Below are 14,934 nucleotides of genomic sequence, written 5' to 3' on the forward strand. Positions count from 1 at the left end.
CGCTGCGCAACAATGTTTTATGTTCACGAAACGACTGTTCTGGTACACCGATTTTCTGCTACAGTCCTGAGAAATAAAGCTGAGTGCTAATTTATCTGTTTATCTTTCATAATAGCACGTTAAATATTGTCTCGTGAGCAACATATTCATTTTCTTATTCGTGTATCTCGTAAGATACGAGAAAAACGGTATATCCATTTTTGGTAAAAGTTGACGGAAGTATGACCTATTATATTAAAAGTTAGCCGCAATATGAACTGTTACTAAAATTTGTTGAATTATGACTTTATATGCACAATCAAAATACATTTTTCGACACTAAAATGGCTAGATTTGTGTATAAATTGTTCTAAATTCACCCTATAGTTCAGAAAAAAATATGACTTGTCATTAAAACCCGGGCCCTAGTTATGATATCAGTGCAGGTGACATAAACAACACAATAAACTCAGTCGTTTGGAATAACAAATAACAAAAATGATCAAAAAGGTGATATATCGTTCAGCTGTTGAAAACTTCGCTATGTACGGAACAGATATGTGGTTAATAAACATGCCTCAGAGAAAAATGTTTCTTGCAGTCGAGAGGGACTTTGGAGAGGAAGTTGTGGCATCTCCACGATGGACAGCTTGCCAAATATCAACGTAAGAGAGGCTGTGCGTGTCGATAAATCAATAAGAGACACCATAGAGATGAAAAGTCTGTTATGGACACCTCGAAACGATGGGCGATGGCCAATGGAGAGAACGCGGACAACCTGTGAGGAGCTGGGAACGATAAGCTTGGAACGTGATGGCTGCTAGAAGACTTCAACAAGGGTCCTTGAGGAAAGAAGTGGAAAACGGGAAGCGAGAAGTGGCAACAGCCGTAGAATACTCGCAAGATGATGAAGACTGAACAACCCTGTTCTCTCACAATGTTCGAATAAACATTGAAACACCCTGCTAAACCTGCAGGACAGGACAAGTAGCTGGGATTGTGGAAAGGGGCCAAAATGAGCGGCTGTCAGTTACACTTGAACACATATAACGTTATTTATTTGACCAAACATTACAGTACAAATTCTTGAACTTAATTATCGGCTGAATACGCTACACTATCTTATGCCTTAGGGGCACAACCACTTTAATTAAAAAACGGCTAAAAGCCATTAACTCAAAATTCAGACGCCAAAGAGAATATTTAGAGGGCAGAAGGCCTCACGTTAATAAGTTCTACAATTTGGCTGAAGGCCCAAAATCGTATACTTGAAAAGCAACAACCTTAATTTAAAGACGTCTGATGGCCCATGATTTAAGACTCAAGGTAAAATTAACTAAAAACACAAGGCAGAAGGCCTTATCTTCAATTAGGCTGAAGGCCCCAAACAGTCTGATGTTCGAAAGACGAAGATCCTTAATTTAAAAACGACTGAAGGCCCATGACTTAAAACACAACTAAAATAATCTTTAGTAGGCAGAAGGCCCAAGGCTTTATCTACAAACAATATTTTAATCAGGCTGAAGGCCCAAGCAATCTAACACCTGACAAGCAAGAAACTTTTAATTTTAAAACGGCTGAAGGCCCATGACTCAGAACACAACTAAAATAATTTTTAGTAGGCAGAAGGCCCAAGGCTTTATCTATAAACAATATTTTAATCAGGCTAAAGGCCCAAACGATCTAACACTTGATAAGGAAGGAATTTTAGTTTTAAAGCGGCTGAAGGCCCATGAGTTAAAACACCACTAAAAACAATTCAACTTTAATTCAAAACCGTCGGCTATGAGCCATACAAATACACACGACAGAAAATAAGAAAAGGCAGTGCAGCTAACGGCACAGAAGTTTCGGGGGTCGGCCAGCACTTGAAATACTAACGATCACTTAGGTGAGGCAGGCAGTCGGCCCAACCATTCTCGATCCGACAACAACCCAACCAACAGACAGTCAGTGTACCCACCGACAAGGTAACTTGCGCTCCACTCGACCAGCACACAACCGGGAGTTCAATGCAAAACGTAAAAGGCACGGACGCCCACAACCAAGCATACATTAAACTGTCAAACTACTCAACGTCCTGGACAGCGACAAAATGGTGAGGAAAGGACACTGCCTGAATTTACGTCAACGGCCAGGGCAGGTAACCGGAATGTTAACGGGCACAAGGCAGAAAATTCCGCTGCTGCACTTCAATTGCAAATAACCAAATACAGTTAGACTCCACCGGACGGTGGCTAAATCTTTGCCAACTCGAACACACACGTTGTTGCCGGACGGGATTAGCCGAGCGGTCTAGGCGCTACAGTCATGGTCTGTGCGGCTGGTCCCAGCGGAGGTTCGAGTCCTCCCACGGGCATGAGTGTGTGTGTTTGTCCTTAGGATAATTTAGGTTAAGTAGTGTGTAAGCTTCGGGACTGATGACCTTAGCAGTTGAACCCATAAGATTTCACACACATTTTGAACATTTCTGAACACACACGTTGTTGCTCGCTGGGACGTCCCAACAGCCAACAACGAGAACCAGACGGCACAATGTGAACAGTCTTGACTTGCTGATAAATTAAATCCAAACTTTCGTGTCCAGAGTCGGTGAGCCACGGAGCTCGTAGCAATGTGGACAGCTCCACACACTCCGACACTGTGTAGAGACCGCCATTGGGCCCGGCCACACTATGCCCTGTGGAGATTTCCTCGCTGCTCCACGACAACCGACCGACTGCCACACATCAACATGCAGACAGCACTAAAATAACTGACCAGTCGACATCACAAGTTACACACAGTTTCACGAACACTTGCACGAAGGACTAGATGATACTAACGGCAACGACTGTGCAATGACAAGGACGTATCACGAGTCGGCACACGCAGGCAACCCATAAGTGATCGCCGGCCAACATACACGTCGTCCGACAAGACGACCGACCGACGACCAACCAAGGTGGTCCGCACTAAAGTGATATGTATCGGCAACCATCGGGCGAGTCTTGGCTATTCGGACCTTACTGCAGGCGCTCCGCAACTAAACTTCTGCCGCATCCTAAGTCAAACACTATAGGTCCGAACTGCACTGCTAGCGCCTCCCAACTCACTGGCTGATCCGAACTAACCCCAAACATACGACAATCGGGAAGTAATAGCAGTCAGCGAAGATAATACGCCATGGCTTATATCGATAAGTGCCGCTGCTGCCGCTCAAGGACAGGCAAGGTGGCTCAGTGACACCAGTAATTGAAACTAACACAACGAGGTGATAGTACAGTAAAAACAGGATGTCAAATTAGATATGGCACGAACACGAGCCACACACGGCTCAAACATGTCATGTCCGCGTAACATGAATGAGTCGGCGCAAGTCATGATAAGAAAACAGCCCCTTACTATCACAGAACCAGTCCTTGTCTGAACAACAGCATTAACTGCAGGTTACACGTCTCATTGAGCCTCCGGTGCAGTCAGCACCTTTAATCACTTGACAAGAAGAAAAACCATAGCTATTCGGACCACATTACACGCCTCCAGTCGGTTACCTTCCACTTTCTGTGTTGCTTCGCCCACTAAAGACGTGCAGTTTTTTGTCTCTCTGAGGAGCGGCTTTCTGCGAGGTGCCCGACTCCAGATATCCATTGCATCCAGTTCCATTCGCAATCTTGGCGCGCAAACTATTAGAGATGGAACTGTATTCACTGATAGCTGCAACTGCTGTTAGTTTTGGAAATGATTATCTTTGACAAGGCTTGGCGTTACCTGCCCTTCTGTCGGGTTCTTCTTACGGCCAATATTCTCACACCATGTTATGTGGCCACAAGTGGTGCATCAAGCTTTATGTACACGATGATTCACCTGCACTGATACACGTACAAGTCGAGCAAGTTCATTCACACCGTGATACGTCCAAACATGTCGGCTCACCTGTTGTTGCGCTGATTCCATCCAGTTGACAGGTACACAAACCACCTCACTGCCACGACTTAGCCAGAGAGGGCTGCAAGGGGGCTTACATGAGCACCTTATACCATTCCCAGTTTTACACCAACTACAGCGCTCCAAAGCGACTGGTATGCTCTTTCAGAGGGATTGACTAACATTTTGTAAAAATGCAGTAGTGTAGCTAGTGATGTTCATTGTCTTTGCCGTTTTTGGGCACACTATCAGCATATTCTCCTGGCCATGAGTGGTATGGTCAACTCTGTGGGGTTCAGCGGACCTCTGTGTGTCTCCAGGACAAGGCTCGCTGCTGGATCTTCAACTTCGCGGGCACGCTGGAGGCTCCAGACGCTGAGGGGGGAGCGTTCATGACTCGCCATCCCGCGGACATCATGCTCAGTGGAGATTTCGAGGCGGTGCCGTTCATCGCCGGCGTCTGCGACTTCGAAGGGTCAGTAACTGCCACAGGTGCGTAGATAGTTAGTACTGGGGGCTGGGATGAAGCTGTTAATATTGACGTACCGTATTGCGTTAACGACCATAACTGCCGATTATCTACCATGCCGCAGAGACCTAGCTCTATGGTGGGTGGAAGAAGCGTTCTTTAGAGATCAAGACTTCGTTCAGCTCTCCATAGTCACTGGCATATCAACAGGATTAAGGTGACAGTCATTTATTCCTCCATATACAATAGTGGTGTTGTTCGAGCCACTGGAAAGGGTCGAATATCAGCCTTGGTGTGCGTCTAGGATGCTGAACACAGCACTCACTTTTGCTGGCGTAGCCATTTCATGGCATAAGCTGGCGGTACCGGGCTGCATCCAGCTATCAGCAGTGTGGTGGCGAGGAAACGCCGAAAAGGACTTTGGGCCGTGCGGAAAGCAGATGTGATGGCATCAGGAGTAGATGGCCGGGCTTGTACACAAGCTAATGCAGGATGCTTGAGAACGTATGGAGACGAATCGTTGACGCTGACTTGGACAGCAGTGACCTCATCTTACAGCGTTAGCGTGCCCATGTAAGGTAAACAGGTGGCAGCAGCGTGTGCCAGTAGACGGCAGCTAGACAGACTCAGGGGTTAACCAAGAAATGCAATCTGGCGACCTCTAGTCAATGGAAGTCAGCCGGTAAATGGTGCAGTAATGGGGAACACCAGTTCGATCCCAGTGCCAGCTCCATTGTGAGACAGTGTCTTACAGCAGAAACTGGACGTCCTATTTCGGAACGATGACTGGAATAGACTTTCTCTCAAAGCTGGCTTCATGTTGTAACTGATACTGCCTGGATAAAATGGGAATTATTTATGGCAGTTAGATCCACCAGTGGTTTGCCAGTCTAGCAATTCTTGTCGAATAGGACAGGAAGGAGTTTAGCGCCACGCAGAGTGTATAATAGCCCCAATCAGTGTTTCTCCACACGACTTCCCACTTCTGCAGTGTCTGTAACAGTGAGAGCTAGAACCGTGGTAACTTTGTTATACTATGGCCTGGATGGCGACACCTGCTGCCTCAGTTCTGGACAGTCTTTTCAAACTATGCCTTGGTGGTGTCCCTGTGTACTGCTTCACTGACATCTCTAGCATCAAATAAAGATGACGACGTTCGTTTCGTTTTAGTCACCCCAAGTAATTCCTAATTCCTGAGGTTGACCTGCCCGACTGGTAGCTGATACATAAAGAGCTCATGTGGATGGGCGTGTCAAACAGACATAGGCTGTGCAAAGAAGAAACCACACCACGCTTATTACTTCAGCTCTGTGGTTTTGGTCACTACGGCATTCCTACACACGCTGGAACATCAGCTCCACAGTAATTCATCCATTCTCAGTTGCTGTTAGATCACTGAACCTCCCTCCACTTTCCGTCACAGCCATTACTACAACGACACATTACATAATTGGCTTCAGCTCAGTTTGCAGTTATGTAACAAAGGACAAAACTGCTTCATCAGCTCTGACAGGAGCTGGGGTTATCATCTCTGGAACACCGAACTTTGGTAGCCATTTATTTACCATTGCATGTGCTACAGTGTCTGTCTGTTGGTTTGTAATATTTATTATTGTGCATGGTCGGAGAAATAATGTATAATAGTCAAAATGTTGAGGTTTTCCACTAATGTCAGGCTTAAATGTCCTAAAACATCAAATCATTTCTAAAGGTTTAGTCATCTCAGACAAGTGGTATACGTTGATGACTTAGGTTCACACATTGCACACAGTTTATTACGTACAGATCTAAAACTTGTTTTCTCCATCATTAATGCTCAGCTATTTGTTGGTCAGCTGTTCTATGACCTCTGTGACTGGCTCGTACATGATCTTCTTTAATACTTCCTACCACAGCATTGAAGGGACTACCACGCACAGCCCCCATCTCATTGTCCTATATAATAGACTGTTGTGAATTGTGACCTGTGGCTGTGTTGTGAATAGCTTGAAATATACGTCAACAGCTCGTAGTTTCTGCCTTTCACCAAGGATATGATACAGTGTCTGTATTACGCTAATTTTCTTAGTTACCATGTTTCTTACCAAGATAGTGAACCACTTCAAAGTCAGACTCATATAGTTTCATTGCCCACCATGTAAGACTACTCAGTGGAACCTTCAACCACTTGTTCGCAGTATGATCTGCCAATATCTTAAATTTCTTCCCATACAAATAACAAAACAAATGGCTCTAAGCCCTATGGGACTTAACAACTTAGGTCATCAGTCCCCTAGAACTTAGAACTACTTAAACCTAACTAACCTAAGGACATCACACACATCCAGCCCGAGGCAGGATTCGAACTTGTGACCGTAGCGGTCGCGCTGTTCCAGACTGAAGCGCCTAGAACCGCTCGGCCACACCGGCCGGTTACAAATAATATCAGAAATGTGATTCGCTGTGTATAAAGTTTAATATTTCCTTCTCAGTGACAAATAAATCTTTCTCGACCTTGTCTAATTGCTGTAAACTGTAAGCAACTGAGTGCTCTTCGTTCTGCAATTCCTGACTTAGAACAAAACTTACTGTACGGTTGACAGCGCCGCAGGATAAAATAAATTCCCTTTTGTGTCTGGAAAAATCAGCACGGGAAAAGTTGTTAATAGCGCTTTCAGTTTGATCGCAATCATTGCGCTGTGGCTGAAGATCAACTTTTGCGTGGTATTTATACAGGAAACGTAACCCTGGGATCACACAGTACACTTCACCTGCATGTCACAGAACTTTCATAATTTCCCAGTTTTTGCTCTTTACTGAAAACTTAACATCACTGAATATAACTACCGTACATCATTGTCTCCTATTCCACGTAACATATAGTTAACTGCCTCTTCTCCAAGAGGTCACACTCACCATACACATGTGAGCCCCTATGTCTAGTAAAAAATCTATACTCTCTTCCAAACACTGCTCCAGCTGAGCAACATTCTACGTCTACATATGTCTACGTGCCTTCAAAATTTACAGGGAACGCCATTCGGCGGGTCTGGAGTTCTTGTTGACTGCTAACGTTTGATTATTTTCACTTCATCTTCAACCATTTTGCCCTTTACTCCCGCAACCCCGCTTCTGGTATCCCACTTTTTCCACATTTCTTACTCTCTGACTAGCGACATTTCCTTCGAATGTGACCCAAATGTCCTCATAGATGACGCCTTCCTCAGTACGGAAGACGTTCGTCCAATCTCGCACTTCCTTTCCACACGAATCTCCTCTAGTGCTATGGGCACCCTGATGGTGCCAGCCGTGTCTTTTGGAAATTCTTCACAAACTAGGTTTGGCATGCCTGGTGTCATTCCCCTAAAGAACTCGTCTAACGTCCTATGTTCCGCTTCCTGAAAAATAATTTTGTTCCTTTTATCACAGTTACTGAGATTAACCTTCCGTATACTATGCAGAATAGTTCCACAGACTCATTTTGCTTTGCGATACTCCATGTAACTGTTTGCGAAAGAATCTGAAGCTATTTTGGTTCTTGTAAAGTTGTATCAGACCCTCAGACCCTCTTTGAGTTGCTCGAATGTCAATGCCTTTACTTCCCCGTGAAGCACAGCTCGGTGGTCTGTAACAACTCACCTGTCGAGAAACCCAGCTTCACAGCTGATAACAGGTCGTGTACAAATGCTAGTACATCCTCTGTTGTTCTGCCTGAAAGGGGAGTAAGCAAGCTAGCGCCAAACCGAATCTAACCAGAGAGCGGTCAGAATTAGACGAGGCCAGGTCCTCTCTAACAGCATTTAACTGTCCATGCATTTTCGTATTATGTACCCTCACCTGAGCTGCCACCACCTCTAACAACGACTGCACAGCGTCTTGCACCGTAATCACCCGTGTTTTTGAGTCAGACATTCTGAAACCTCTATCCAACACAGAATAACAGGATGATGACAGGTGACGTCAACGTAACACTAACATAAAACTTCTTCTTGTTACTCCTCCACTCCAGTGGCTGTTCATTTCAAAACAAAGAGTAAACCCCTACTTAAAAACTGTGCACGTGAAAGAGAACTGGAAATATGAAAGGAGATTACTGATTCTGAAAAGAAGCGAGAGAGAAAGAGAGTTAGAGAGAACAGGAAACATTTTGTTGACTGACCCTGCTGTGTCCTTCATGTTGCAAGCTGCAGCTGCGGATCCTGTATCCAGCTGTTCACGTGGCAAGAACGCTTCTGTCGCCCAATGTACTTGCAGCATCACTCCTGACATGGAGGCTTGTGCGGGTGAACTGACCTCTATGGTGGATGACAGAGGCATTCTTCTAGATGTCAGGATGGCGTTCAGCTCTCCACCCTGAGCTTGGTTGCAGTGAGGCGATGTGTAGGAACCAAGTGGAACACCTCTGTAAAATCAAAAGCGTTGAGGTGAGAATCATCTACATCTCATATACAGTAGTTGTCGCAGACAGTAGCAAGTGTCAGTCATTGGCCCTGGTGGGCGTCGAGGGTGCTGTACTCAGCACTCAGTTATGGCTGGTGTGGCTAGCACAGCGTAAAGAGGCCTTAGCGAGCGACAGCCTGCTGTAAGTAGTGCGTAGGTGAGAAAACATCTAGCGAGGTTTCTGGTCCGGATGGCACGGAAATGTGATGACCTCTGGAGTAGGTCACAGAGGTGGCAGGCGCACTAGAGCATGCAGAGTTGCGCTGTGAGCCACAGCCACACAAGGCAGCCAGGCAGTTGGTGAATGTCCGCCGGTAGGTGGCCTACCAGTTGAAAGACACCAGTTCATCTCCCAGCAACATCTGAACTTAGGCGTAGCAGGCAGTCCTGAAGCCCAATGGAGACAGCGTCTTGCAGAGGCAGCCGGATGACCCACTTCAGAGCTAAGACTGGCATAGACTTCCTCTTAAAGCTCGCTGGATGCGGTGACTGATACTAGCCTGGATTAAATGGGTTGTATTTACGGCAGTTTGGCCCACCAATATTTTGACGGGTTAGCACTCCTCGTGATGTAGAACATGGAGGACCTGGCTTACAACACAGGGCTAGACTGTGTGGTAACCCTGGTCAGCCTTACTCCAGGCTGGCTTCATATTTCTGCTGTGTGAGTGGTATATGGTAACCTCGTGTTTTCCGTTGCTGGGGCGGTGATTCGTGCTGCGTCTGCTACGGCTGTTCTTGCTAAAGAATGCTTCAGTGCTTCCCCCCCCCCCCCCCCCCCCCCCCCTCCGTCCTCACTCCCTGCCGTCTGGTTGGGATGGCTCTCTATTTCAACCAAGTCAAATGATGCGTTGCACAACATTGCATAGTCCAGCGATTTTTTTCCTCCATAGTTATTGCTACCCTTGGAAGAGTCGGCCATGTTTGTACTATCTGACCTCGTGTGCAAGATATAATGAGACATGCGAAATACCTTCAGACTTCAGGAAGTATACAACAATTTGAATTCCAAAGAAGGCAGTTTCTGAGAGATGTGAATACTACCGAAACATCACGTTTAACAAATCATGATTGAGAAATACTGACAGCAACCATTAACATATGAATGAATAAACTGGTAGACGCCATCTTGGGGAAGATCGGTTTGGGTTTCGGATAATAACGAAGGAACACGCATGGCAATACTGACAAACTGATATATTTGAAGGCAGGTTAAGGAAACGCAAGCCTACGTGTATAGCTTTTATATATTTAGAAAAAGCTCGACAGTTTGGTCTTGGATACATTATCTGAACTTCTAAAAGTAGCACGAAGTGAAAGTTTATCTAAAACACGCACAGATATCAGGCACTGAACACTATGGGACAACATCTGAGGTCATCAGTCCCATAGAACTACTTAAACCTAACTAACCTAAGGACATCACACACATCCATGCCCGAGGGAGGATTCGAACCTGCGACCGTTACGCCTGACTGAAGCGCCTAGAACCGCTCGGCCACACCGGCCGGCGCACAGATATCAGATTACAGCAATAAGAGCTGGAGGTTATGAGAGGGATGTAGCAGTAGAGAACGGAGTGAGATCAAGGTTGTAGCCTGTCCGCTGTTCATTCGAGCTCTGTACGTAGAACAAGCAGTAGAGGAAAAAAGGAAAAATTCGAAATGGGATTTACAGCTTAAGTCTAACAGAGACATCAAGGGCCTTATGAGTTCAGTTAAAATGAATGAAAAGTGTCTGGAGAAGAAGTTATAAGACAAATATTACCATAGTAGTACAAACGTAGTGGGAATTGTTTCAGTTAAACATAGTGATGCTGAGGAAATTACATTAAGAAATGAGACGCTTCAAGTAGCATCACTGACGATGGCCGAGGCAGAGACTAGCAGTTGCAAGATAATCGTCTCTGAATAAGGAAATGTGTTGATGTCTCATATAAATTTAGGAACTTTTTCTGAATATATGTGCCTGGTGCGAATCCTAGTTCGGAAGTGAAACATAGGCGATAGACAGTTCAGACAAGAAGAGACAAGAAACTTCATAAATGCGATGCCGCAGAAGAATAAATGTTTGAAACGGAAGATGACACCCGACTCTTTGGGAGTGGCGGAAGTAATATCACTCAAAAGCAATTACAAATGCTTGTGGAAATTACATGTCAGTAATATATGCGTGAATAAATAAGTACGTATTGAAAAAGTAAATGGGGATAAATGCTTTTAGCAGAGGACAACCATGCTGTGACAATATTGCAACAGTCCCACAGATAATTGGAAAGATACGAAAATACAGTCTGAGCACTCATGTTTCATTCGTAGATTATGAAAAAGCCTTCGGTAGACGGGCAGGTATATGCAGCGGAATGTAATGGAAAGAAAAAGTTATTCTAAGCATTTAATACAAGTAATAAAAAGTTTGTATTTAAATGGCGAAATTTTAATTACTACAGGCATGTGTCAATGGCAGTTAACAGGTGATGACCATAAGGGTACAGTCTTACACCCACCTTGGCGCTGTAATAGGAGAAATAGAAATGGGTACAGAACCATAATTTACGTGAGAAAGCCTCTCTGGAATACTCTCGGCATATAAAGGAACAGCAGCCACAACATTTATCCTATGTTCTCTGTACATCAAGATCATTTCAATTTTTTCTTCTGAGATTGCAACATTCTTCGTCCACTTGCACGTCTGTTCTCCAAATGGTAGGTAGGGTTGCAGGCAATAAACACTGCGCAAGTACTGTATGGTTTAGAGCCCCTGTCTGTTCTCTGTCTGCACGATACATGAGCTCCGATACCAGTGTACCACCTATTATGGTGGGTAGTAGTTCACTACGCGGCCACAGAAGCACGTCCAGTAGTTCCCTGCTCGATATGTCGATGGAATACCATGTTGCAAATGGGGTTTCCAATTACAAGTTATGAAATATTGACCTGGAGATGGGGTGACACGGTGCAATAGGATATTCAAGGGCCAATGAGTTGCATGTCATAAATTGTGATTGTGTATCCATTTGTGTTCCTCTGATTACAGCGCCATCTGTGTCGAAACGCAGAAAATGCTTCAGTCAAAATGTATGTAGATTTCGCGGTAGAATCGTAATATGCAATAAAAACGGGGGGTTCCCCATGAAGACTTAAAAGTTGCCACCCACGCGCTGGTTGGGGGATCGAGTGTGGTATCATTGGATGTCCCCCTCCGAGACAAACAAATTGGAATTATAACTTTTTTTTGATCCGATCAGTAGTTTTAGAGATATTTAAGTGTCTTTAATTAAAATCAACACCCTATAAATGACAAAATAATTTTACAAAAGATCGAGGGCTATTTACAATTTGCTCCTCATCGTTTGGATTTAATGGGAAAACTCTCTAATCAGAAAATATCAGAAACTAAAATGAAAGTTATGGCTTCTAAAGAAATATGCTCCAATACGTTCCAAAATAATGCTAAATGGAAAATCAGGTACCTCACTTTAAGTTATTAGGATGTAACGCAATAAATCAATACGCATCTTCAATAAGACAAGAAAGTTTAAATGTTATTTGGCTGTAAAACCAGGAGAGACATATAGACAAAATTCGACAAAGTAATGGCAACGCCTACAGTGGTCCATGGAAGTGAGACCTGGACAATAATAACAGTGAGCTGCAAATAACAGACAGCTGAAAATAAATTTTTAAGGAAAATGACAGTGTGTCCTCTGAGAAATGAAATTTCTTAGGCTAATAAGAGGATGTCAACTGAGAAACCAAATAAAGAATTCTGAAATAAGGAAAGACATATTTTGCATACCATCCGGGCCGCCATGCGCTGTTGCCATTTTTCGGGGTGCACTCAGCCTCGTGATGCCAACTGAGGAGCAACTCGACCGAATAGTAGAGGCTCCGGTCAAAGAAAACCATCATAACGACCGGGAGTGCGGTGTGCTGACCACACGCCCCTCCTATCCGCATTCTCAGCTGAGGATGACACGGCGGTCGGAGGGTCTCGATGGGCCAGTTGTGGCCTGAAGTTGGAGTGTTCTTTTTCTTTTTAATATATTTTGCATGAATGAAAGAATAGAATATGTGATAACAGAATGGAAGTAGCATATTGAAAGAACGGGAGCAGAAGGAACAGTCAGATAAGTAAAAGACTATGGACGTAAGGGAGAAAGAAATACAGGAAGACCAAGGAAAAGGTTGCGTTTACGAAATCAGAACAGTCTATAAGCCTACTCCTCGAACCGAGTAGGAAGAAGAAAAAGACTGAAAAATGGGGAGATAGGGGATGTAATGAATATTTACTGAATCGAATTGAGGAGATAAGAAAGTTACGAGAAAACTTAACTAAGAGAAGAGATCTGTTGGTGGGTCACATTCTAAGGTACCAAGGGGTACTATGGTGTCGGAGTGAAGTGCGGTGGGTAAGAAGTGTAGAGGGAGAACAAGGCTGTCAGTAAGTAGGTTCAAACGGATGCAGATATGTCATCTAGGCAGAGATGAAGAGGCTTGTACAGGATATACTAGCGTAGAGAGCAGCATCAAACCAGTCTTCGGGCTGGAGACCACAACAACAACAAAAACAACAATGAAACTCTATGACTACCCTCCGTAGTTCGTTAGCACTTCTAACAAGGGGAAGGCCTCAGACACGGCCAACCGATTCGGCTCAGATTTGGTAGGTCGCTTGTGTACAACCTAAAACGAAGGAATCTAAGACATTTTGTGTCAACACCCCCGCTTTTTTGAGAAAATCATCCCTAAAGGTTATGACGAGCGATCGATTCAAAGGTGGCGGGATCGATAGATAATTGTAAATAGAGCATCTTTCATCACCAGGTATGGGGTCCGAAAACGCATACTTTTCCAGAAATCGAGGTAAGAAACTTTTACAACTGCCGCGTCTGTACCCACATGGTCAACGCTTTTCGCCGACACCACCGATAGCGCAACGGCCAAGGTAACTGGCTGCTAATCTCGAAGAAACGTAGTGGATGTTATTCTTTTGGTTTGTATTTTTCCATATCTCAATTGATAGGGATAGGAGGGTTAATAAGTTAAGTAAATCAACAAGGAATGATAATAAGGTAGGCGCTGCAGTCCGGAACCGCGGGACTGCTACGGTCGCAGATTCGAATCCTGCCTCGGGCATGGATGTGTGTGATGTCCTTAGGCTAGTTAGGTTTAAGTAGTTCTAAGTTAGGGGACTGATGACCTAACATGTTAAGTCCCATAGTGCTCAGAGCCATTTGAACCATTTGATGATAAGGTAGGCAAATAAATTTCTCAAACCTCTTGGGATAGTAAACAACTAAAATGCTACTCCAGGTCACTTTACGATGACTCTTTCAGTCACTGTTACGTGTCCTCACTTTTCTTCGAACAACTACATGGATGGTACTTGTCATATAAACATTCGAAACAAATATACTCACGGCACCAGGAGTATCTAATGAATGCAATCTTTCGACAGCTACACTGTTCCTTTCCTATGATATGACGAAGAGGCAACCGGGACAACATAACTCTCCCCGCGTGCATTCTATCCCGTGCCTCGCTGTAAACAACCGTGGCACGGTTGGCTATCTGTGATACCTCGTGAGGAAGTTGCAGCACTTTTACTCGGAGTTGTTTTCATGTGACAAGGCTTAAAAGTTTAATACTTCACTAACTCACGGCGTTTGGGAAATTAGTTTTCCTACCTTATTATTAACATTCCTTATTGATTTACTTACCTTGTTAACCCTCCTATCCCTATCAATTGAGATATGGAAAAATACAAACGAGAAGAATAACATCCGCTAGGTTTCTTCGAGATTCGAACCCGGGTTTTCCGATTCGTAGCCAGTTACCTTGGCCGTTGCGCTATTTTTTTTTTTTTAAATCTCATTTTGCTCGGTTTCGTTCGTTGCATCTGCTCTGGGCGGACGTCGTAAGACACCCGTTTAAGTTCGTTGTTGATCGATTAACTTAGTTTTTTTATTGCAGAGGGCAGCTTATCCTCTGACCGAGCACGCTGAGCTACCGTGCCGGCTTTCATTTTGCTCTATATTGGTCGATGAATTTGTTCGTGGCGGACGTCCGATGACAGCCGTTCAGGTTCTTTGTTGGTTCGTTCACTCAGTTTTTTATTACAGAGGGTAGCTAACCCTCTGACCGAGCACGCTGAGCTAA

General features: G+C 44.4%; 1 protein-coding gene across 1 annotated transcript in view; it reads left to right on the forward strand.

Moving 5' to 3' along the window:
* Window positions 1-14,934, forward strand: part of LOC126155379 (esterase FE4-like) — a 110,920-nt gene that overhangs the window by 52,209 nt on the left and 43,777 nt on the right. Inside the window, exon 6 of the mRNA XM_049916227.1 lies at window positions 4,206-4,377. Within this exon, the coding sequence (XP_049772184.1) occupies window positions 4,206-4,377 (172 nt within the window). The remainder of the gene's footprint in view (window positions 1-4,205; window positions 4,378-14,934) is intronic.

The sequence above is a fragment of the Schistocerca cancellata genome, chromosome 1 (assembly GCF_023864275.1).
Source record: "Schistocerca cancellata isolate TAMUIC-IGC-003103 chromosome 1, iqSchCanc2.1, whole genome shotgun sequence".
NCBI lineage: Eukaryota > Metazoa > Arthropoda > Insecta > Orthoptera > Acrididae > Schistocerca > Schistocerca cancellata.